At 52.5% G+C, this 25,138-nt stretch overlaps 1 protein-coding gene across 1 annotated transcript; it reads left to right on the top strand.

Moving 5' to 3' along the window:
* The first annotated feature begins 1,852 nt into the window (after positions 1 to 1,852).
* LOC138400797 (BPI fold-containing family B member 4) lies at positions 1,853 to 24,031 on the top strand. The gene is made up of 16 exons (XM_069495879.1): positions 1,853 to 1,958; positions 2,939 to 3,001; positions 3,314 to 3,827; positions 4,766 to 4,870; positions 5,584 to 5,727; positions 5,930 to 5,993; positions 6,435 to 6,495; positions 7,566 to 7,657; positions 9,258 to 9,461; positions 10,998 to 11,051; positions 13,064 to 13,234; positions 14,951 to 15,018; positions 16,612 to 16,654; positions 18,255 to 18,318; positions 20,465 to 20,541; positions 23,724 to 24,031. The coding sequence occupies exons 1-16, from the start codon at positions 1,853 to 1,855 to the stop codon at positions 23,745 to 23,747; spliced, it is 1,854 nt and encodes a 617-aa protein (XP_069351980.1). The 3' UTR covers positions 23,748 to 24,031.
* The last annotated feature ends 1,107 nt before the right edge of the window (positions 24,032 to 25,138 follow it).

The following is a 25,138-nucleotide window of genomic DNA, read 5'->3' as shown; positions in this document are numbered from 1 at the left end:
GGGGGGCTAACTGGGGTCTACAGGAATGTGCCCAGACCAGGAACTGATAAACCCCAGCTCATGTGACACCGTCTGGAGCTCAGCGTAGCTCTTGGAATCAGCCACAAACCGCAAGCCCTTGTGGTTTTGGGGCTCAGCACTTGATTCGCAGAACAAATCTGAGTTCCGGTCTCCCGTAATTACTTGGTGTTTCCCTCTCTCGGTCGGGCTCAGACTCTGGCTGCTATATAAGACTGGTGTGTGACCAGATTTGGCCAAAAGCAGAGGGCCCGACGAACGGGACCTCTTAGGACTCAGCTGCGGGGACCTCCTGGGGGTAAGGAGAAGCCCTTTCCTGTTCAGTATCCAGCCAGCTAGACATCTGCCAGGGCGACCCCTCTCTGAACGCAGGTGTCTTGTCTGTAGCATAAGCCTAGTCAGGAGAACCTCCTGGGGATCAACAGAAAGGCCCAAGTCATGCCAACTACATGTGGAGCAGAGCTGCACTCATCTTTCCCAGGAATGTCGGGTACCTGGGACCTTTGCTACCTCCCTGAGTCTTCTCAGCTGTTTGCTGATGCCAGGAACCCCTCCGCTGGTGCCCACTTTTTAACTGAAGGGGGTGATCCCTCTTTGAACACAGAGCTCTCTGGGCAGAAAGGTTGGGATGAGGCAAGGAAACTACAAAAAAAAAAAAAATTCTTGCACATATTAGTCCCTCACCTTCTAGTATAAATGAGTGTCTCCACTACACTCCTGGGAATAGTGGGAGTGGTGAAAGAACTTGAGGGCTCTGTGAATGCCAAGAAACATGGAAACAGGGAAAAGAGAGGAGGGTGCATGAGTGGAGGGAGCTAAGGCCAACAATTTTCTTTTGGCCCAGACGGGAGGCCATGTTCTGCACTGGTTCTCTGAGGCTCATAAATGGGTAACCTGGGCTGAGGGAGTGAGAGAAGTGGGCCAGGGCATGGAGGTGGCAAAATAAAGTTTGCTGGGAGCTGGTCAGCTCATTCTAAAAGGCATGCTTCACCCCTCCAATCTCAACACATTCCCCACGCACTTCTTGGGGGTCTGAAATAATAGTCCCAAAATGATAACAATCACTGCTGTTTGTTGCATCTATTATGTACTACATGACATGTTTGTGATTAAGAAGCAGAGGTTCAAAAAGGCAAAGTCTCTTTCCTAAGGGTTAGAACCCAGACAGCTCTGATCCAGAGCCCTTAATCCTAACCACATGGTATGGAACTGATTTCTCCAAAGAGATGGGAAGGGTGTTTGCTGGCTGGCTGGGTATGTGGAGGGGTGGCTGGATGGATGTGTTGATGGGTGGATGGGTGGATGTGTTGATGGGTGGATGAATGGATGGAAAGATGGATGGATATATGGCTGGCTGGCTGGCTAACTGTTTGAATGATGGGGGGATGATAGATAGATGGGAAGATGAATGGCTGGCTGGCTGGATGGATGGATAGGAGGGGAGAATGAGTAGATGACTAGATGGCCGGTGGGAGAATAGATGGGTAGATGCTGGAGAGATTCCCCAGAGCCTGCCTGCTACCAGCTATTTGGTATTTTTGTTGGAATCCTCATTACCCCTCTCCCCGAGGCTCAATTTATAAACCCCATCTTGGGCGATCAACAGACATCCGTGTTCTGGGACAGTTTGGTTAATGGGTCTGCTTTGTGTTAACAGATTCATTTCAGTTTGAAAAATTCAAAAGGTGGTATCAGGAATTCTGGCCCCTGCCCCACTGTGTGACCTTGGTGGGTCTCCCCTGTCCCTGGGTCTGCTGGCGGGGGGCAGGGGGGCCGGTGGCGCCCAGCCACGGCCACCTATGTGCTGCCCCCGCTGCAGGGAAGCAGCGCCAACATGTGGACGGCGTGGTGTGTGGCTGCTCTGTCCGTGGCGGCTGTGTGTGGCATCCGTGAAGAGACAAACACGGTCCTCAGGGTCACCAAAGATGTGCTGAGCAATGGTGAGTCCAGTCCTGAAGGGGACTGTGGGTGCCATGGGGAGGGCAGGGCGGGCCAGCCAACTCCATGGTACCCAAGGATCCACCTCCTACTGGCAGATTCCACATCAGATGGCTGGATGACTTATTCTCCCTGGGCCTCAGTGTCCCCTTTTCCTCTTGGCTGCCATTTCCTGTGCACCTACTATGTGCCAGGCACCATGCTGGGACTTTATATTCATTCTCTTGAGGCAGTTGAGGGCAGTGATTAAGAACTTGGGCGCTAGAGTCAGCCTTCCTGGGGTTCAAATCCTGACTGTATGACCTTAAGTCCGTGACTTGAGTTCCCTGAGCCTCAGTTTCCTTACCTGTAAAATGGGTGTAATTATGGTCCCCTCACCTCAGAGAATTGATATGAGAGTTAAATGAAACGACCGTTTGAAAACTTAGCATGGTTCCTGGTACGTAGAAGGCCCTCAAAAGCGGGTGCTATAATTATTCCTGCCTCCCATTCTTAGGAACTCACTTTTGTCCTCTGGCAAATGAGGACACACTCCCTACTTCGATGCCCATCCAAAGTTATCATAAGAATAAAAAATGAGATTATTTCCTATCTGCGGTCTCTGAGTACTTTACGGGCCTTGATTTCTCTACCCATCAAATGGGGATGATTATTCTGGCCTTGGATTATTTCCTAGGAATCAGGGGAGATAATGCACGAGGAAGTAGATTTTTTAAAGCTGTGAAGTGTAGCGCCCTTTGGCGGGAGGGTGATGCAGAAAACCCGTGACAGTGCGGCTGAATGATGTCAAAGTCCAGCTACGGCGAGACGAGCAAACCCCGGCAGACAGACAGCTCGCCAGGAGAAGTCTCCCCATCCCACCTCCGCGCTTTCCTGCGGGAGAAGTGAGGCCCAGAGAGCTGAGCAACGCTCGGAGGTGGCACCTGGGGCTGGAGGTGGCAGAACGGGAGGGACCCGGGCTGACACCTCTGCCTCTCTGCAGCCATTTCGGGCACCCTGCAGCAAAGCGATGCTCTCCGCTCGGCCCTGAGAGAGGTGCCCGTGGGTAAAGCCGGTGGTGACGGTGGTGGGCCTCTCCTGGGGGGTCTGCTTGGTGGAAGTGGGAGTGGAGGTGGTGGGGGAGGTGGTCTCCTGGGGGGCCTGCTTGGTGGTGGGGGTGGCGGGGGTGGCAGTGACCTGTTGGGTGGAGGCTTATTGGGTGGTGGTGGTGGCAGTGGTGGGGGGCTCCTGGGTGGTGGTGGCGGCAGTGGTGGGGGGCTTTTGGGTGGCAGTGGCGGGGGTCTTTTGGGTGGTGGTGGTCTCCTGGGTGGTGGCCGACACCATTACGATGACTACAGAAGCGTTGAATTCCCCCGAGGTGTTGGTGGCGTTCCCTACAATGACTTCCATGTCCGTGAGCCACCCCCCAAATATACCAACGGCAAACAGCTTGGCGGTAATTACAAGTATGGTCACGTTGAGACCAGCGACAACACCGCCCAGCTGGGGGGCAAATACCGATACGGCGAGATCCTTGAGTCCGATGGAAGCATCAGGGAAAAGGGCGACTATCGCGATGCCAAGAACGCATACGGCGGCCACAGGGGCCACGGGCGATACAGGTCAGCCGAGGGTGCGGCGACTGTGGGCCGGCTTCACCGGCGAGAGCTGCGGCCCGGAGAAATCCCGCCTGGGGTAGCCACAGGGGCGCTGGGCCCTGGTGGCTTGCTGGGCACTGGAGGCATGCTGGCCGCCGACGGCATCCTGGCGGGCCAAGGTGGCCTGCTCGGTGGAGGTGGTCTCCTCGGTGATGGAGGACTTCTTGGAGGAGGGGGTGTCCTGGGCGTGCTCGGCGAGGGCGGCATCCTCAGCACCGTGCAAGGCATCACGGGGTAAGGAGGGGCTGGGCTCCCCGTCAAGCCCCCAAGGAACCTGCAAACAGGGTGGTCACTCCCAGAAGCTGGCTTGGGACAGGGAAGGTCTTCAGCACCCTGCACGCCCCAGGGCTTGGCCTTAGGACTGGGCGTCTTCGGAGTCCCAAGTTACATGGTTGGGGGCCCCTGGCATGAAGCAGTTCTGCAGTGGAGACCCGGCTCCACCTTTCATATTCGTGTGTGACTTTTGGCCATGCTTCTAATCTCTTTGAGTCTCAGTTTCCTCATCAGCAGAATGGCCATATCTATAGTTTAAGTGGAAAAAGCCCAAGGATTTAAATTGTACATACACATTATAATTTCAACTATGCCTAGCCTCTTCCTCATAGTCAATATGGAATTCAACAAATATTTAGAGTTCCTACCATGTGCAGGACAGTGTGTTGACACTGGGACATGACCCAGTGCTTAGCCAAGGAAAGACGCCCCCTGTCCTTTGGGAGCTCGCAGGACGATGGGGGACATGGGCATTGCTGAAAAAGAGAGTAATCAAATGTAACAGTAGTGAGAAGTTCAAGGGGAAATGCGAATATGTACGTATTACAGGAGAGGTCACCTATCTGGGGAGGTCAGGGAGGCTTCCTGGAGGAAGAGGACTTTGAGCTGAAATCTGAAGAATGTACAGGAGGGAGCCAGGCAGAGAGGAGCAGGGACAAGTAGAGGGAATGGCATCTGGACACGCAAAAAAGCTTTGAAGGAAACATGGAAATGCAAACAGTGGGTTACAGGTGGTGGCATTTCTTGCCTTCAACTTCTCTGTGTTTCCCAAGTTCTGTCCACGAACCTCAGGTCTCTTTAGAGTCAGAAGCAGAGCAGGAAGGTGTGGGGGAGGGCGCCCCCGGGCGAGCGGGTGGCAGTGGGACGGCCGCCTTCTCACTGCTCTCCGCCCCGGGCAGGCTGCGCATTGTGGAGCTGACCCTCCCTCGGGTGTCCGTGCGGCTCCTGCCCGGCGTGGGCGTCTACCTGAGCTTGTACACCCGCGTGGCCATCAATGGGAAGAGGTGTGTGCGCGCCCCTGGCCCTGGAGGGGTCCCCACCACCCTGTGTCCTAGTCTCTGTATCTGTAGGAAGACCTAACGTGTTGCCAACACGTGGCTCACACGCTTGGACTCAAGGTCACCTGTCAGCAGTGAAGGCAGCTTAGCGTGGTGGTGAAGAGCTGGGAGGCTGGAGTCGGGTGACAGCCTGGGTTCAAATCCTGACTCTCTTAAAAGCTGCGTGACTTTGGGCCAGTCCCCTAATGTCACCGAACCTTAATGTCTTCGATGGCCCTGGGATAATAAGACCACCTCCTTTTCCAGGTGGCTGTGGCCGTAGTGAGGGACAACAAGCAAAATGCCTCCCTGAATGGGGCCTGCCACGTAGTAGGTGCTTCTTACAGGACCTCAGAGGGTGGACTTTGCAGCAGTTTGTCCCCATAGATTGAGGTCCTGTCTACCAAGCTAGGTGATCGGGCGGTCACCTTGGAAACCAGAATGTATACTGAGCCCTGCTCCCAGCCTGGAAGTGCGCATAGGCTGATGGGGAGATTTGTTCACAGACGACTTGAGGGATCGGGGATGACTCCTGGTTGGGGACCCCTAGAGACGAGCATGGGGCAGCACAGATGGCAGGAACAGCAAGGACGTGGGAGGAGTGGGCAGGCCTGGGCAAGGGCGAGCTCCTGGTGGCTGGGGGAGACTCACGGCCTCCCCGGCCCCTCGGCCTCCTCCAGTCTTATTGGCTTCCTGGACATCGCGGTGGAAGTGAACATCACAGCCAAGGTCCGGCTGACCATGGACCGCACGGGTTACCCTCGGCTGGTCATCGAGCGATGCGACACCCTCCTGGGGGGCATCAAAGTCAGGCTGCTGCGAGGGTGAGTGCCAGCCGGCAGGGGGTGCCTTGGGGACGCTGGGGTGGGCTGTCTCTGGCACGGGGCCGGGCACAGCAGTGACGCTGCAGGAGCAGTGAGGACTCACGCGGAGCCACCTACGCTCCCACCTCTGGCCCTGGCCTGGCACATCCAGGGACTGCTCCATGCCTGGGGTCTCGGCTTCACCCCGCTCCTGTCTCCTTAGGCTTCTGCCCAACCTCGTGGACAACCTAGTGAACCGAGTCCTGGCCAACGTCCTCCCTGACGTGGTAAGAAGCTGTCCCGGGATGGGGAGCAGGGAGAAGGCTTTCCCCAGACCCAGCGCCCCAGTCCAGCCTCCATCCCTGGGGGTGTGCGGGTGGCCTAGACGGACGGAGGGAGCCAGGGGCTGGGGCATGTTCTTGGGGGCCTGGGAAGGACCCTGAAAACGTGAAGGGACGGATTCGTGCAGGGATGGTGAGGGGAGTTTGAGAGCCGCACAGTTCTGGGTTTGAATCCCAGCTTGGGCGCTTCCTCGCTGTGGGACAGATCACGTCACCTCTCTGCATCTCGCTTTTCCCATCTGTAAATGGGAATTACGGGCTGTGGTGGGGACAGTGCCCGGCACGGAGCGAGCGGCCAGCAACATCAGCAATCGTTATTGCTACAGTGCACCCCTCCCCCAGCTGCCTGCAACGTCACCAAAACCGTGTGCCGTTTCTCCCCTGCAGCTCTGCCCCATCGTGGACGTGGTGCTGGGTCTTGTCAATGACCAGCTGGGTCTCGTGGACTGTAAGTCCTTCCCCCTTTGCGACAGCTGCCAGTGCCTGCTCTGGCCCAGCCCCAGGAAGGGCACTGGGGACGCTGCCATGTCCCGGAGGAGGCCCAGTGCGGGGGCGACAGACCTGCCCTTGGGCCCTCGAAGGGTGGTATGGCTAATGCCATGAGAGAGGTGCCCCCTGGCCTTTTCTCTCGCCCCCAAACATCCCCCAAAGTCCTGGAGGTTGTTCACAGGGGGCCAGGAAGCTGGGTTTGAGCCTGGCTCTGCCCTGGCAGCTGTGTGCACTTGGAAGGACTCTTCCCAGTGTCCTCATCTCTAAAATGAAGGGTTTGGTGCCAGCACACAGAGGGACTGGAGAGCAAATGGCAGGAGACACCATAGAGACTGAACAGGTTCTCAGAATCAGGCTTCGACTCCACCTCTGGTGCTGGGTTTCCGAGTGTACATTCCTGAAAGCAAAGCTGCTCCACAGGGTCGTGCAGTTTGTGCACTGCACGATTCCAGGGACCTCCTTTCATGTACGGTGTAATGGCAGCCCCTCAGATTGTGCAGTGCGTAGCTCCTACAGCTGTGCAGGACAGTCCTCTCTGGTGGAGTTCCCATTCCTCTGGGACTCCACGTGGTTTGAGAATGGCTTTCCCGGACAGGTAAGACTCTTACTCTCATGGCCAGAGATGAGGAAGGAAGAGCCCAGGAGGTGGGGCTGTTCATTGCATACAGTCAAAGAAATGCCAAATTCAACAAAGCACCACATTGTGGAACCCTAAATTTCTTCCCTGGTGCACAGCGCTTCACAGTTTACAAAGTGCATCAACATCCAGGATATCACTGTGCTCCCCCCCCCAATATTGTCCCAGAGGTTATAGTAAACCCATTTTACAGAGGAGAAAACTGAGGCTCAGAGTGGTGCAGTGACTTGCCTGAGGTCACACAGCAAGGAAGAGGCAGAATGTTTTCTCTCTGTGGTGTCTGGAGCTGGAACCTAGGCCCCGCCCCCATACCCCCGGGCACAGGGTCCAAGGAGGGAAGGTGTCTGGGTGGGGGAGGGGGACCTCCCTCTGACCCCCACATTTGCCTGCAGCTCTGATTCCTCTGGGCATATTGGGAAGTGTCCAATACACCTTCTCCAGCCTCCCGCTTGTGACCGGGGAATTCCTGGAGCTGGACCTCAACGTGAGTGCCTGGGCTTCGGGGCAAGGGCAGGGGCCTCCTCCCCAAAGGCGGGTGCCAGTGAGGGCTCCTCGGGGCTTCTGCTGCGTGCCTGGGAAGCAGTGTTGGAAAGGAACCGCTTTCTGGTTAGGTGAAGACCTTCTAGCAGCCGCGTCAGAAAACATAATCAGAGCCCACAATGCCCCAGCGCTTGCTGTGTGCTAGGCACATTCCAGGTGCTTTATGCGGATTAACTCAGCCTATCCTCACAGCAGCCATATGAGGGAGGCACTCTCACTGAGGAAAACGAGGCACAGAAAGGTTAAAGCACTTGCCCAAGGTCACACAGCTAATAAATGTGGACCTGGGGTCTGAACGCAGGCAATGGAGCTTCTAGCTACTAGGGCTGCCGCTGTGGGCTTGGGTTTGCCGGAGGAATGTATCTGGCACTAGTGAGGTTCCAGTGAGCATTTAACAACCGGCTCTCCATGATTTAAAAAAATGAAAGTCCTGATTTATAGCATTTGCTGATTTCCATGGTATAAATATTGTACTTCCACCACGGGCAATTTCAAGTGACTACCATGACGTCGCTGAACACAGAGCTGGGAAGAGATGCACGGAATCAGGTCTTGAGAACTAGTCCGAGCTGGCTGCTTCAGCCCCGCTCTGAATCTGGCCCTGACTGTGCGTGGGGCAGATACATCCCTGCTTCCCCTGGGCGCACGGACATGGCCGTCTCCTCACTTGCTCCGTCAGGCACAGAAGCGCACGTGCACACCCACGCCCCGTGCATGCATGTTCACCTATGCACACAGGTAGATGCATGCCTGGAATACTCAGAAACGTACACCCATTCGAGAGAGATTTGTTGGTTACCTGCTGAGTGCCAGGCTCTGGGCTTGGTACAGGAGGGACAGTGGCAAACAAGACAAAGTCTCTGCCCTGATGGAGATTATAATCTTTTGGAGGGGACAGGCCATAAAGAATCACTCAAGCAAATATGCAGTTATAAATCATGAGCGCTGTGATAAAGGACCCGAGGCTCTCAGAGTCTGAAGCAGGGGGATATGCTCTATGCGTGGAGCCAAGGCGGGCTTCCTAAAGGAGGTGGCACTGGAGCTGACACGAGAGGAGTGTGAGGAGGGAACAGCCTGTGGGAAGAGCCCATGGTGGGTGGGGAGGAGGTGGGGGGACTGGCAAGGCCCCGGTGGCTGTCCTGCAGAGGGAAGCCGAGGGCTAGAGAGGCTTGAGATGAGGCCGACAGGGTCCCCTGAGGCCACGGAGAGGACTGCGGTCTTTAGAGAGTAGATATGCCAACGTGCATTTTGCAGATGCATAAACATGCTAATTCATTACGGCAGGGCTGGGGTCGGAGAGAATCTGTGACCTATCGTGGCTATAATTACAAGGGACCATAAAGCAGGAACTGCAAGAGGTTCCATTCCATCACCAACTGAAGACGAGTTGGGGGCCATAAATGAAAGAGCCACTCAGACCCAGTGGGTTTAACCAAGGAGGGCTTCCTGGAGGCAGATGCAGGCCTCACTCCAGCCTTCAGCCTCCCTATCCCCATTGTCTCCCTACGCCCCTCCCCAGGACCCCTTTGCTCTCTTCCCCCCAGACCCTGGTTGGGGAGGCTGGAGGAGGCCTTGTTGACTATCCCCTGGGGCGGCCAGCTACGTCTCCCAGGCCGAAGATGCCAGAGTTGCCCCCCATGGGTGACAACACCAACTCCCAGCTGGCCATTTCTGCCAACTTCCTGGGCTCAGTGCTGACTGTTCTGCAGAAGCAAAGGGCGCTGGACATTGACATCACCGACGGCATGGTGAGTCTGGCCCCGCCCAGGGCGTGAGGTGGGCTGGGAGGTACAGAGCTGCCCATGGACCCTTCAGAGTCCCCAGGCTCTCGGGAATTTGCTGTAAACTGAGAACTATAGACAGTCCACCCCTCGACTCATCTCCGACTCACAGGAGGACATCAATTATGTCAGTATCTGCCAAAGCGTGGTGCCGGGGAGGATTTCAGGGGGTCCACAGACACGGCATTAAATGACATCAAGTCACATGATGAGAAAGATGCTCCCTATACAATCCTATTTAATCTTATTTTAATCCTTTTTAAAGAGCATAACATATATTCACATAGATTTTCCTCTATAAATGTTGAGAATCTCTTCATTTGATGAACATTGATAGATAAGTAACTAAAAGATACATTAGAAGAAAATGACACCCTTTGGAAGGCTCCAGAGTCGTTCTCTCCAAACTTTTTGTTTTGAAAAATTTCAAGCCTTCAGAAAAGTTGCAAAATAGTACAATTAACGCCCATAGATCCTTCACTTAGATTTACAAGTTAGTATTTTGCCACATTTGCATCATATATATCTATCCATCCACCCTCCTACCACCCACCCACCCGTCTAGCCATTCTCTGTTGTTGAACAATTTGAGGATTTTGAGACATGCCATTTTGCTCCATTTTGCTCCATTTTGCACCGGGTATCTCCTAAGAACAAGGTGTTCCCCACGAAACCACAAATTGTGTCAATCTTTGATTCCATTAACAGGAAAGTCTTCACTTCCTCTCCTGTACCTTTAAGTGTCCTCTCTTTGACTAAGAGAGAGCAGAGCTCAGGCCCAAAGCCTGCCACAGGCCATGGTACCCATGCACAATGTAATGGCGCTGTTTCATTTTTTTTTTTTTTTTATGTATTTAAAAAATAATTTTTGCCAGATAATTTCTTTCTATTTTTAGTAGAGACGGGGTCTCGCTCTTGCTCAGGCTGGTCTCGAACTCCTGACCTTGAGTCATCCACCCGCCTCGGCCTCCCAGAGTGCTAGGATTACAGGCGTGAGCCACCGCGCCCGGCCGCTGTTTCATTTTTATTGCATTTGGTTTCACGGTTGTCATATCTTTCTATTAAGTGGTCCTGGTTTTCCACTTTTTAGTATTTGAGGTCTTAAACAGTAAGTGAATTTAAAGAAGACACTAAGTCAATAATAGTACAGGCAGTTCAGGAAGAGGGTAGGAGTCATGAATTTAGTGGACAACAGGTTATGCAAATGGACTTAGCATGCTCACCTTGTTTTAATAAAGAAATACATTTTTAGAGAAAGATCCAGGGCCTGCCTGCTCCACTTTGCCTAGGTGAGCTTAAGCGGCTGGCCCAGGACATTTAACCACAAGCCAGCTACCTAAGTCTCCATGGTGACCTAATGGACAGGCAGAGCCTCCCAAGGGGTCCTTAAGGGAGAGAAGATGCCCCGCTGGGTGTCTCAGAGCAGGCAGGAGTGTAACCGCTGTGTTAGCCACTCCTGTCTCGGCAGCCCCCGGGACTCACACAGCCCTTCTTGTCCCCCAGTTTGAAGAGCTTCCTCCGCTCACCACGGCCACACTGGGAGCCCTGATTCCCAAGGTACGTAAGGCGAGTGGGTTCCCTGTCTTCAGCCTCACTCTCCGTCTAGCTGTTCTAGGAACCGGGTTGGAAGACACTGAGCACTAGGGCGGGGTTCCCTCACCCCCCCACCCCCCCACCCCCCCACTTGTGAATGCAGTGACGGGACAAGGAGGCCAGACCCCCGTGGTGGGGGCACAGAGGTTTGAGGGGGAAGACCCTGAGTTCTAGCAGTGCACTGGCCTGTGCAGGTCTCATCCTGGCCTGGCTACGCCCTCGCTGTGTGACTTTGGGCAAGAGTCTTAACATCTCTGAGCCTCAGTTTCCTCGTTGGTCAAAAGACAATGCAAACACCTATCCCATGCTCAGGTTATTCAAGGAGGGTGAAGGAGATAATGAGTAAAGACGCCACCAGGGGCCAGGCACACTCGGGTGCGGGGTAGGCTGAAGGGGAAGAGCAGCTCTTTGAAGCAGACAGACATGGTTCAGCACCATGCATCGGACAAAGGATTCATCTCACTGAGCCTTAGTTTTCTCATCTGGAAAATGGGTAACAATCTCACCTCACCGAGTAGCAGTGAGAGCAGGCATTTGACAAATGTTAACTATTATCATTTATTGTTGATAGTTACAAAATTTTTTTTAAGAGCAAATGTGCTCTTGTCCTATTAGTGGCCATATACAGTTGGGACAAAGGCCTTTCTCATCCCAGGGCTGGTCCCATCTCTGGTTCTGGCCCGTACGTTACCTTGCAGCTGGCAGCAGAGAGCTCTGTACCTAGTAAGCGTCGTACCGGTGTGAAAGTGGCTGTCATCCACAGCTGTTTTGGACATGTTTCATCTCCTTTCTGCCTGATCCCCCTCTAGGTCTCAGTGGAATTCAAAGGATCTAGTGGGTGGAGACCAAACTCAACACGTGGTCACTAGCGCCCTCATGTGGTTATCTAACATAATAACAGAGGCAGCTGCAGCAAGACCCCTCAGTAGACTGGACCTTTTATTTATTGCACCACTTCCTATGTGTACTGCACTTTACAGCTTACGAAATGTTTTTTAAGAATCCACTATTTCATGTGGTTCTAATCATCGCCCCCATCCATGGGACTAGAGGTGACAAGCATCCCATTTTGCAGATGAGGAAACAGAGGCTCAGAGAGGTCACACAAGGGGGCAGTGGCAGAGCTGGGGTGGAAGAGGGACTCAGGCCTTAGTGGCGCTGGGTCTGCAGCAGGGGGGATTCAGGCTAGACACAGAGGGACGAATGCTGGAGACCCAGGCTGGGGTGGAGTCACCAGGAGAGGTGACTTCTTTCTATTCCTTTTAAAAGCAACTTTGTGGGTTTACCCATATATTTATGCACATTTAACATATTTAAGAAGAATATTCTTTAAAGTATATTTTTTTGGGTAAGTTGGTTATTTAGTAAATAGAGCAAACTGGTTATTTTGTGAATTGTCATTTAGTAAATTAGCTTTCAGGGAACGAGTCTGCAGCAAATCTCCAGCAAATGCAGGCAGGTGGGGCGGATGTGCCCCCCTCGGGGACCTCCCCGGGGAGTTTCCACCCCAGAAAGGGTGTCCAGAGGCAGGGGGAGGGGAGCAAAGGGCCCGGGCTGTGAGTGAGACAGACCTGGCCTTGAACAGTTTGCCTGGCATTTCCCCCTGAGCCTCAGTTTTCTCATCTGTAACATGGAGAAAAAATACCCCTTGGAGTTTTGTGATGATTGAATGAAATTAAGAAACGTCCATTTAGCACCTGGCCCAGCACCCCCAGGAGACCCCGTTTTGCTCAGTACCAAGTTTTGAGCCGTTCCGCGTGTCAGGCATTGAATTTTGCTGGCATTATCACACAATAACCCTGTGTGAGAGGATTGGAGAGGGCAGCTCCTTGCCCACATCCCACGGGGGGTGGGTGGCTTTGCCTGTGGTTTGTAGACCTCAAGCAATGTTGGATCTGAAGGTACCTAGCGTGAGACCCCCTGGGCACCCCGCACTGCCGAGGGCCCCGCCCACCTGGCCTGGTGCCCACCCACAGGTGTTCCAGCAGTACCCCGAGTCCCGCCCGCTCACCATCAGGATCCAGGTGCCCAACCCACCGTCCGTGATGCTGCAGAAGGACAAGGCGCTGGTGAAGGTGTTTGCCACCGCCGAGGTCATGGTGTCCCAGCCCAACGACGTCGAGACCACCATCTGCGTCATTGACGTGGTGAGTGTCCGGAGGTGCGGGTGGCCCCTTGCAGACAGAGCCCTGTGGTCTCCTGGAGCCCGCAGACCCTTCAAGGCCCCACAGTCCCCACCATCACGACGGTAGGCCAGCTTTGGGGCCGGAGGATCTGGTTCAAATCCAGCCTTTACTGCTTCTAGCTGTGTGACCTTGGGCAAGTCACTCCCCATCTCTGGGCCCGATTTTCTCCTCTAGCACAAGGGCATGGCCGCAGGGCACTGAGAAGATGCTCAGAGCAGTACCTGATGCACCATAAAGGCTCCAGAGTGTTGGCCATTATTATTCCCACAGGTGGCCTTGGCCATTCTTTCAGCAACACTTACCGAGCACCTACCATGCCTACGCTTTCTGCTGGGTGCGGGGGGAGGGGGAACAAGACAGACGGTACCTGCTCTCTTGTCCCTGGTACCTAATGGGGCACAGATACAAATACAACAATTCCCACATTATTTCACAGAAAGGAATCCTGTCCTCTTAAAAGGCAGATCATGTTACTCTCCTGCTTTCCTCCAATCCTGAAATAAAAGCCAGTCTCCTAACGAAGTCCTTCAATATCATTCTCTGGTCACTTTTCAGCCCCTCGATGATCCTCCTGTATATCAAACATGGTCCAACCTCAGGACCTTTGCGCATGCTGTTCCCTCTGCCTGGAACGCTCCTCCCCCAGAGAGCTGCATGGCTCACTCCCTTCCTTCAGGTTTCTGCTCAAATGTCACCTTCTCAGAGAGACTTTTCCAGATCACCTGTCTAAAATGTCCCCTCCCCACCCCTCCCCTCCCATCTCTCTCTCCTCCTTTCTCTCCCTTGCTTTACTTTGCTTGTAGCCTTAACCTGACATCATTATTATTATTATTATTTTTGAGACAGAGTCTTGCTCTGTTGCCTGGGCTAGAGTGCTGTGGCGTCAGCCTAGCCCACAGCAACCTCAAACTCCTGGGCTCAAGTGATCCTCCTGCCTCAGCCTCCTGAGTAGCTGGGACTACAGGCACGGGCCACCACACCCAGTTTTGGGCATTGTCAGATAAGAGACTGAAAGTGTTGATTCTCACCCAGGAGTGGGAACCGCTGTCTGCTGTCTACTGATCAGCCTCTACTATGAGCATATTTTCCATCAAAAGCCCAAACATTTGTTTGAGCCAGCTCAGAACGCTGCCACAACCCCCACCAACCCAGGGACACTGTCCTGACTCCCACCCCCAGCTCTGCCTGGTCTGGCCCGACCACTCCAGCCTCGTCAGCCCTCTCCCCTCCTTGCCCTCTGGCCCCCCCTCCATCCCCATAATGCCAACCTCTTTCCTGCCTCAGGGCCTTTGCACATTCCCTCCTTGCTGTCTGGATTACTTCCCCACCTTCTTTTTTATCTGGCCAGATCCTGCACACCCTCAGTCCAACACCTCTTCTCAGGACGATGCCCACGCCAGACTAGGTCCCTGTCGCATGCATCCCGAGTCCCCGGGCCTTCTCCCTCGTAACACCACCTTAATTTGTTGGGATCTTTTTTTTCACTTATTTATTTTGGGTGGGTGGCAGGGGAGCAAAGAGGGATTTTCCTACAAGTCTTTTACCTGGAGAGTCTGGGCCTTTTCTGCCCTCTATTATGCTCGGGCTTAATGACGCTTAGCACACAGTGAGCCCTCAGCAAGCGACGCCAGCACGTGACGGCAGTGACGTCTCCTTCTTCTCCCCCTTTCCCTCCAGGACACGGAACTCCTGGCCTCGTTTTCCGTGGAAGCCGACAAGCTCATGATTGATGCCAAGCTGGACAAGTAAGGGGCTCTGCTGCCTCGGGTCCCAGGGCAGCCGTGAGGGAGGGATCAGAGGTTTCCTGTGTGGCTGTCAGGGCTGGGTACACCCAAGGGGCTGCAAAGGCGAAAATGGCCCGTGACTGCCAAGACCACGGTCACAGACCAGGCAGTAATAAGAGCAGCACTGGTGACGCTGGTGCACCAGGCTTTGCTCTGGCTACTTCACGTTATCTTGTTTCTCCCTCCCAGTGGTCCCCGTGGAAGTCAGGGCTATTAACTTACCTTTTTAAGGAAATGAAAACTAGGGCGTAGAGCAGTGGACTTACTCACTCAGGGCCACACAGGGGCTGTGGGCCAGCCCAGGTCTGCGTGACCTGCCATGTTGAATGTCTACACCCATGAGCTTTGGAGACAAGCAATGCTGTGTCCACTGAATGTCTATGCGGACTTGGCCAAGTGACTTCACCTCTGAGCCTCAGTTTTCTCATCCGAAAATGGAGATTATAGTCCTTGCTTCATAGGATTCGTAAAAATAATAACTACTGTTTATCAGATGCTTTCTATGTGCCAGGCATTGAGTGACGTCCAAGACGTGTCTTCATTTAATTCTTGACATCAGTATACGGAAATAAGTACTATTATTGTTCCGTTCCAAGATTAAATGAGATCACATGTAAAATTTTTAGCATGTGCCTAGGGCATCGTAAGTTATTCTTTTACAACCAGTGTTTATTAATCCCAACAATGGGAGTTACTCATAATACGCTACAGATCAGAGCCACCCAGGAGGTCCCCAGGGGTGATGTTCCACCCGAGGCCTGGATGGGGAGCAGGGCCAGCCGCGAGAAGAGCTGGGGAAAGCTTGTCCCGCCCGAGTGGAGCCGCGTCTTGGCCGAGAAGGCTCCTTTGTGTCCCTCCTGCTGGACACCGAGCTGATCCTTATGGACATTCCCGCATGGTTTCCCACCGTGGGCGAGCGTGGTCTGGCCTCTCTCAGGGAGGGCTGTCAGCTGCAGGTGAGACTCAGGTGCAGCGAGACTGAGGCCTTCACAGTGCCCGGCGAGACCTTGAACCCAGGCCTCAGGCCTCCCTTCTCAGAACCGCACAGCAGCCAGGAGTCGGGGTCAGGGCGTGAGGCCTGGGCTCGCCTGTGCTAGGGCAGTGGCCACGGTGAGCGACCCCGGAGCCTCAGGGTCCCCCTCCACTGGATTGCTGCAGGGATCACACGGCGGTGGCAGTCACTCACGCACGCGTGGCACGGGCCATGCAGCGAGCCAGGTTCTGCGCGCTGCACACGAATGCCTCATTTAGTCCCAGCAGCCACCCACCGTGCAGATGAGGAAACTGAGCCCTAGAGAGGTGAGGTCCTTTGGCTAAGGTCACACAGCCAGTGGATGTGAGCCTTACCCACATGGCAGAGAAGGCTCGTAGCATCGTGTCTGGTGGACAGTTAGTGCTCATGCGTGAAAACCAGGCTCGTTCCTATCACGCCCGCCCGGATCGGGAGTCTGCGAGGGTGTTGGGGGACTGGCCTCCGACAGGCTGTTGCAAAGCAAGTGCCATATGATTCTCAGGCCATCGCCGCTTCTGATGGGCTCTTCTCTTCACCCGCAGGACGAACCTCAACCTCAGAACCTCCAACGTGGGCAACTTTGATGTGAGTCCCCCGCTCAGGCCCCAGGGCCAGGTCTTCCGGGAGTGAGCCCAGGAAAGGTGTCCCGGGCACGGCAATCCCGGGGGGCTGGCTGGGCCTGGGGAGGCTGGGAGTCCCAAAGGCTGGCATCAGTGCAGCCAGGCCTCACTTTGCAGAGGGACAGATGGAGAAACTGAGGCCGGCAAAGCAAGCGAGGGGCAGAGTAGAGACAGCATCTCCCACTCTGCCTGTGGTGCGGCCTCATTTGAACTGGCTGCGCCGCGGGTCCCCTGGGCCCAAATCTCTCCACTGCAGGGTGAGGAGACCGGGGGGCAGCGGTGTCCTGTGGGGCCCCTTCCCCCTGGAGCCAGGAGCCCACTGACTCCTGTGTGACCTTGAGCAGTACCAGCCTACTCTGAGCCTCAGTTTCCTTGTCTGTAAAACAGGTTTGGATTCATTTCCAACCTCCCATTCTAGAACTCTGCTTTTCTAAGGACCACAAGTCTGAGATGCTCGCATTCTAGGATTCGGCCCTGTTTCATCTCTGTGTTTTTTCTTGGGTCCCCCACCCCACCTAAGGCTTCAGAAATACTCCTCTTTTTATAATTCTTTAAAAATGAATTAACAACTAAACAGATGCTTGCTTACTGGGATGAGCTTGGGCGAGATTTCTGCATCTGCAGAGAAAGTCAAACCCATTCATTGAATTGCTTGTTTTTGTTTTTTTTTTTTTGCTTTTCTAACCCCAAAAAAACTGCAGCCTGTGAAGTTGGTTATCACCAGGTTCATTTTATAGGGAGAAAATGCCCCAGTCTTCACAGCTGGTTAGGGCAGAGTTGGGGTTAGAATTGAAATCTCCAGGCTCCGAGTGGAGAAAGGGGCTGACACTTAGTGTGAAATTGTGAATATCTGTGGGGCCGCAGAGATGTGCATTAGGCACTAAATGAAGCTTTTTTCTCTTTTAATAAACTTTTCTCGTTTAATCCACACGATGTTCCCGTGATGTGGGCACTGTGATTAACTCCATTTTCCAAATAAGGAGGCGAAGCCCGGAGAGGTTAAGTGGCTCGCCCGAGGCAGCGCTGGGAAGTGAGCGCGGTGCCCCCGCCGCCGTGTGGGTCCGAACGGCAGGTGTTTTACATGTAGGAGCTTATAGTTGGTTTTATAGCCACCCTGTGAGGTAAGGGTTGTTCCCCGCACTTTCAGAGTTGGAAAGTGAAGGAAGCTCCACGGAGGCTGAGCTGGCACGGGATTCTGGAGTGTTGGCGATGGGGCCCAAGGGCCTTCCGTGACACCATCGTGCCATCAGGGCAGGCCACCCTGCACCCTGTGCTCTGTGCTTGCCGGGGAGGAACGAGGCCTCCCTCAGTCCCTGCCTCACAGGGGCCTTGGACCAGCGCTTGCCCGCTGGGGGCCTCAGCCTCCCCATTTGTGCAATGGGCAGGTGGGCGAGGGGCACCCGGGGGCTGTCAGCTGAGTGGTTCTGGGATCCCAGGCGCTCTGATTACTGGAACCCCGAGACTCTCCCAGAGCAGCTCTGCATCTTCATCTTGGGCCCTGGGGCCCTTCGGAGCTGAGCGAACCCCTCCCCCGGCTGGGCTCAGCCTTCATTCTTCCCCCGCAGGTCGGCCTCATGGAGGTGCTGGTCGGGAAGATTTTCGACCTGGCATTTATGCCCGCGATGAACGGTGAGTACGGTGCCCGCACCTCTCCCCGGGCACGTGGTTTGGGGACTGGGGTCTGCCGGTGTGTTGGGTGTGCTGGACGCACAGCGGTACCAGCTCCAAGTATTTCTGAGAGCTCCACTGGAAGCTTATTTACGACTCCGAATGCAAAAGTTGCCCCCATCAGCTTTCTTATTTTCTTCTTTCTTGTTTGAATAATTGTTTTGTTTTTCTGATTATCTATGAAAAGTCTAATTATATATGAAAATTTTATGTGTGCAAATTTTGGAAAGTACAGACAAGTTTTTAAAAATTTCACCTCCCAGAGGCAATTAATCTCAACATCTACATATTAATATATTTCCTTCCCAACTCTTTTTTCTCCATTTTTTTAATATGGTGAAGATTTTTTTTTTTTTTTTGAGACAGAGTCTCACTCTTTTGCCCAGGCTAGAGTGCCGTGGCGTCAGCCTAGCTCACAGCAACCTCAAACTCCTGGGCTTAAGCGATCCTCCTGCCTCAGCCTCCCGAGTAGCTGGGACTATAGACATGCGCCACTATGTCTGGCTTTTTTTTTTTCTATATATATTTTTAGCTGTCCAAATCATTTCTTTCTATTTTTAGTAGAGACGAGGGTCTTGCTCTTGCTCAGGCTGGTCTCAAACTCCTGACCTTGAGCGATCCTCCTGCCTCGGCCTCCCAGAGTGCTAGGATTACAGGCGTGAGCCACCACGCCCAGTCAATATGGTGAAGATATTTTCTGACTACTACACATGAATAACTTCTGGAAAAAAGTTCAATCAGTGCAGATGAAGCCAAAGTTGCCCTTACCAACACTCCCACCCTCCTAACCCAGCACCCGCCCCCCTCACAGCCACATCCAGTTAGGTTTTCTTGCCCAACTTCATAAATAGAACAGACTGAGCATGCTTGATTCTCAGTGGCATCTCAGGAATGTGATCCGGAAGGCTGCTTGTGGAACCGTGGGGGTCACGGGGGGGCCTGGCGCAGCTGCTCGAGCAGCTGGGGACCCATTGTGTTTGGGAAGCCCAGCTGGAGCCTCCCTTGCTATTCTGTCCCACCCTTGCTCACTGGAAGAGAGGACGACGGGGAGGGCTGGCATGTCCCAGCTGATGTCGGCAGCTGAACCAGCTGGGGTTCTTTTGGAGCAATCTTGATGGCAAAGGGACCCATCGCCAGAGGAGGCTGAGTCTCAAGGACCGGGAAAGTGCCGGTTCCCCAGTGAGAGAGGATGGGGGCTGCCGTCAGAGCTGGGCTGGCCCGGCCTGGGAGGCGAGAGATGGAGACTCGGTCACTGAGGGGTGGTGTGAACTTGGGGGCAAGTCCTTTAATCTCACTGAAATGCAATTCACCATCTGCAAATGACAGATTAGACTAGATCCATGATTCCCAAAGTAGATTCCATACAACATAGTCCCACAAAATGCCCTGAGAAAAGGGTTCCCTGGCCAAGCAAGTTTGGGAAGTGCTTACTATATTCCTGTGGGCTAGATTCACAATGTGCTCAGCTCTCTGAAAAGTCCTGCTGAGCCAGGAGTCTGTTTAGCTTCACTTAATCCACTCACCCTTTCCTCCCCACCCCCTTCTGCCTTTCCTCTCTTTCCTCCTGCTTTCTTTCTAGAACATTACTTAGCAGGTCTGCTTAGGCTCTGACAATCTGAGAGCAAGCTGCACACCCCATGGCAGCCATCTGCTGGGGTTCCGCGTGCATCCTTCCATTCCTTCACTCTGCAAACACTGGTCCCCTCCTCTGTCCTGGCCAAGGGCTGGGTGATACTGGGGACACAGTCCTTGCCTGCAAGGATCTTGCAATGCGGTAGGGGCGACAGGCACAGAAACAGAGAATTAATATTTTGTGATTTATCTAGTAGAGTTCAGGGGTGGGTGGGGTGTGGCAGGAGCCCAGAGTTGCTTGGCCTGTGGTCCAGGGAGCCTCGCAGAGAGGTGACATCTGAACAGAGTCTTGGGAAGGCTCAGAACTCACGAGGGAGGCCAGGGTGAGGGAGCGTGCTCCAGGCATGATGAACTGCAAGGACAAAGGCCGAGAGGCATAAAAGAAATTGCCAGTCTTCTTGCAAATACTGGTGGCTTCTAGGGAGACTAACGCCACTGACCATGCCTGACCAATTTTTGTCTATTTGTTTCACAGCTGTGCTGGGTTCTGGCGTCCCTCTCCCCAAAATTCTCAACATTGACTTCAGCAACGCAGATGTCGACGTTTTGGAGGTAAAAGGGGAGACTGAGCTCTGTTCTGCTTCCCTCCCTGCCCTTTGCTCGTTAACTTTGGCCACTGCAAACTGTCAGGCCAGAAATTGGGAAGAGGAAGAGAAGGGGAGGGAAAGGGAGGGAACAGAGGCCTCTTCCTTCAGAGTATGGGGCTGCGGGACCAAGGGGCAAAGCTGCTACGAATCTTTAAAGGAAACTCTCATGCACAATCTCATTTAGTCCTCACCGCAGACATCATTGCTCCCATCTCACAGATGGGAAAACTGAGGCTCAGAGCGACAAAGGGCTTGCCCAAAGTGGGAGTGGGATATAGTTCATTGGAAAAACTTTTACTGAGCACCTACTGTCTGCCAGACACTGTGCACGGGGCTGGGGATACAGCTTTGAACAAGTACAGTCTTAGCCCTTGCAAAGCTCTCCCAGCCCAGTGGGGAGACGGACCTTGGGGCAAATATTCCTGAAGTAATTGACTAATTAGAACCATGACAGGTGCCTTGAAGTTCAAATGCAGGGGCTCTTGTTTCCACTATAAAAACCACCTGTGCTCAGTATCTGACATTTGGAAAATATAGAAAAGATTAACCAAACACATGTGTATCCTCCTATACATGTGTGTGTCACCCAGAAATTGCCCCTTAGAACATTTGGCTGCTTTTCATTCCAGTCTTTCTGGAGTTTTATTTTTAAACATGGCTTTGCTCAGGGAGTCAGTAGAGCATTGGGGTTAAAGAACGAGGGCTTGGAGCCCAGTGGCCTGGGTTCAAATCCTGACTCAGCCAATTTCCAGCTGGGTGACCCTGAGCAAACTACTTAACTTCTCTGAGCCTCAGTTTTCTCCTCTATAAAAAGGGACTAATCATAGTACCTGCCCCGAGGGCTGCTTTTAGGATAAAATGAGACTGTGCAAAGCTCCTCGCATAGCCCTTGGCACATAGTAAGCATTCTGGAAGCATCCACCATTATCCGTATCATCATTAGAATGAAGGGCGCTGCAGTGAACATCTAGGTACACAAAACTATTTCTGGATTCAGGATTTAGTTCCTTGGAACATATCCCCAGGAGCGAGTGAAGGGCCTTTGCGTCAGATCAGCAATTTCCTTTCCAAATGGCTGTGCCCATTTGCGCTGCCATCAGCAGTGTGGGGGGCACCCACGTGTTCACACTCATGCTAGGCTTGGACCCTAGCCCAGGGACCACCCCACACCACGTTAGGGGAGCAGTCAAGGGGGGTGTACAGTGACCCTGGATGGGCAGTGTCAGGGCAGGGGTCAGATGCAGGCTCTGGGACGGTCCCCAGGGGTGCCTGTCCCGGTTCCATCTCTTGAGCTCCTGTGGGACCTCAGCATTGCTCAGAGCCTCAGTTTCCTCATCTGAAAATGGGGAACAATAATACCTTGTATAGTTCGTGGTGAGAAATTAAATGAGATACAGCATTTTATTATTAAGTGTTATAATTCATTTACACAAAGGGGTTAGTAAACACGCACAGAATTGGCACAAATTTATCATCATCATCATCACTTCTATTTACTGAGCATGTTCAGTGCTCCACGCACTGTTTTACATGGGTTTAGCCCCCCCACAGCCCTGGCTGCCAACTGCCCTCACACAGTAGGCGAAGGGCCTGAGTATCAGCGAGGGTGAGCCACCTGCTCAAGGTCACCCAGCCTGGGAGAGGCAATAACATGAGACAGCTCAAACCAGTGGCCCTCGATGGGGCTGTCTTGCAGCCCTCTCCCCCAGGGCCTCTTTGAAATTGGAGATGAATTTTACCTTCCTAAAGTATTTGCATATCAAAATATTATAAATGACCTATGTTTTATTTCTCCCTTATATTTCTGTAAGGGGATTATACTGACTTTAAAATATCTGTATAAGCAGGTCATATAACCTATGAATTTTATTCCAGAATAATGAAGGAGGTAAGACAAATGCCTGTATTGAAATGTAAAATGGGTGTTGGGTTTGAAGAGTTTAAAGAAAACCTCAGCCCCTTGCGTGGTCTTGTAGGCCCTCTGTGAATTATATGGATGTAGCCCTTTATTTTAAGTTGTTTATTTTGAAATCACTTTAGACTTACAGAAAAGTTGCAAAAATGGTGCAGAGAGTTTTTTCCCCAGCTTCCCCCTCATGTTAGCATCTTACAATGACCCCAAACCAGGAAATTAACACTGATGCAAAACTGTCAACTAATCTACAGATTTCAGTCTGCAGTTTCCACAGACTATTATCCTTCGGTCTGGTGCAGGATTCAGCCCAGGACCCATCTTGCGTTTTGTCCTCACATCTCTTTAGAACCCTCCAATCTGGGACACTTCCTCACCTCTTCCTTTTGTTTCATGACCTTCACGTTTCTGATGAGTCTGGCCTGTTTTGTGCAATGTGCCTCAATTTGTGTTTGACTGATGTTTTCCCATGACTGGATCGAGACTGTGTATTTTTGGCAAGAGCCACAGAAGTGATGCTGTGCCCTCCTCAGTATCTGACTTATTCCTGGAGGTGGGCACTTCAGCCAGTTGATTAAGGTGGTTCCTGCCAGCTTTCCTCACTGTAAAATTACTGTTTTTCCCTTTGTAACTAATGAGTATCGTGTGGGGTGCTGCTTTGAGACTACGCAAATATCCTGTTTCTTGGGGTTTTTGGCACCCATTAATGGTTTTGCCTGAGACAGTTATTACTGTGCTGTTAGCCTAATGGTGATATTTTATTTCTGTAATTTCTTTTTCATTTATTAGTTGGAATTCTACTATAAGGAAGAGCTGTCCCTTCTCCATTTATTTGTTTATTCTTTCAATTATTTATTTATGTCATTATTGACTTGTGAATATTTATTTTGTTCTATAGGCTATAATTCCTTACTTTTATTATTTAATTTGTTGAAGATCTTTTTAATTAAGAAAACTGGATTTTGGAAGACTGTGGGGAGGGGCTCAGGCTCACTTCTCTTACTTTGGGAAGAAGGAGACAAGTGGTAGGGAAGGAAGTGTCTTGCCCAAGGTCCTCTTTCCAGGGCAGGATCATTATGGGGCCAGGAGATCCTCAGGCCACGTGACCCCTCATTGCTGTTCAGTTATGCTTCCCAGAAATGTGATGCTCTGATCCAAAGACAGGTGAGTGTCTAGCCAAGGTGTAGCCAGAGCCAACCCACCCACTCACCGGGCTCTCTGTTCTGCCTTCCAAGGACCTTCTGGTGCTGAGCACATGAGGGACAGAGGCCGAGACGCTGCTCCAGCTGGAAGAAGCCAGAACCAGCTCCCGGGAGGCTTGGCCTGGACACTATCTCCCCGCCTCAACGACCTTCAGCCACCACAACAGGTCCCTCCCCAGCCCTTCAACCCTCTTCCCACTTGCCCCCACCCCAGAAAGGATCCAGCCACTACCCCGTTGGCAAACAATCCCATCTACCTACCTATGGTCAGCCCCCATGGGGGGAGGGAAGTCACCTTGGGCGCCGAGGTCTCGCGGACCCCAGGCTGACAACATGCTGCGTACATTATACTTTCAATAAAAGATTCCACTTCTCCTGCAATTGGGGCGCGTCTCCATGAAGGACCCTCCCTCAGGGTCTGGGTGTTTTCTTCCCTTCTTGGCTGCGCCTGGGCACCTGGCAGTTGTAGCTACAACTGGCCAGAGGATGGTCCCTCTGCAGGACAGGGAGGGAAACAGCCAGTCTCTTCATGTTAAAAACAATCACAGGACATTCGACAGAGAGGTTCCCCTGCAACAGAATGGCTTTGTACATCACTAATCTCAACTCTGGCATCAAGAGGTCATTAAAGAGCAAGAATTTTGGAGTAAGTAGTATGAGGTTCAAATCTCAACTCTGTCTTGGTTATGTGATTCGATGAGTAGCCTTTCTGAACCTCAGTTTTCCCATCTGCAAAATGGATAATAATAACAATAATTACACTCTAAGGTGAGTGGAAAGATATTAAATAAGATCATTTTTTTACTGAGGTGCTTACCACTGAGTCTGGCACACAGTAAGCGCTTAATATGTGCTCACTGTGGTGAGTAATAGAGTCAGCTAATTCCTAAGTGTGAGCCTTTGAGACCCACTCTGGCCAGAGGTAAACCGAGGACAAGGAGGGGCACTTGGCCTGTCCCTTCATCAAGATAGTACCCGGGGTCCCTCCCAGAGCAAAGGCAGGCCACGTCTATGCAGAGAGTCACAGGGCACATTCAGGGCAGGTTTAGGAGTTATTTGATCTCAGCTTCTAACCTTGAGGGTGTGCAGAAATATTTAAGTCCCTTTCACACAATTAAGATTTTTTTCCTGCCTTTTTTTTTTCATGTCTTGTTTGTTTTCATTTATGTAACTCTCAGGCAGCTAAACTATTGGCTTGTCTGGTTTAAAATTGGGTTCCTGGCTGCATCATGCATCCATCCATCCATTCATTGCCTACCTGCCCATGTTTTAGGCATTGGGAACGCTCCACTTGACAAGGGACACAGGGCTTCTGTCCTGGCGAAGCTTAGATTCATTCTAGTCCACAAGACAAAGTGAACAATAATAAGTAAATAAATAAATAGAGACTATTTTGAGATTGTCTTGAGGGCTGTAAACAGAATAAACTGGGACACATATTAGGGACG

The sequence above is a fragment of the Eulemur rufifrons genome, chromosome 20 (assembly GCF_041146395.1).
Source record: "Eulemur rufifrons isolate Redbay chromosome 20, OSU_ERuf_1, whole genome shotgun sequence".
NCBI lineage: Eukaryota > Metazoa > Chordata > Mammalia > Primates > Lemuridae > Eulemur > Eulemur rufifrons.
The sequence above is the reverse complement of the archived record's forward strand: the minus strand, read 5'-3'. Positions and strand labels throughout refer to the sequence as shown.

Coding starts and splice junctions, on each gene's coding strand:
- LOC138400797 (XM_069495879.1), top strand. CDS start 1,853: ATGTGGACGGCGTGGTGTGTGGCTGCTCTGTCCGTGGCGGCTGTGTGT. Junction 5,994..6,434: donor CCAACGTCCTCCCTGACGTG/GTAAGAAGCTGT, acceptor TCTCCCCTGCAG/CTCTGCCCCATCGTGGACGT. Junction 6,496..7,565: donor CCAGCTGGGTCTCGTGGACT/GTAAGTCCTTCC, acceptor ATTTGCCTGCAG/CTCTGATTCCTCTGGGCATA.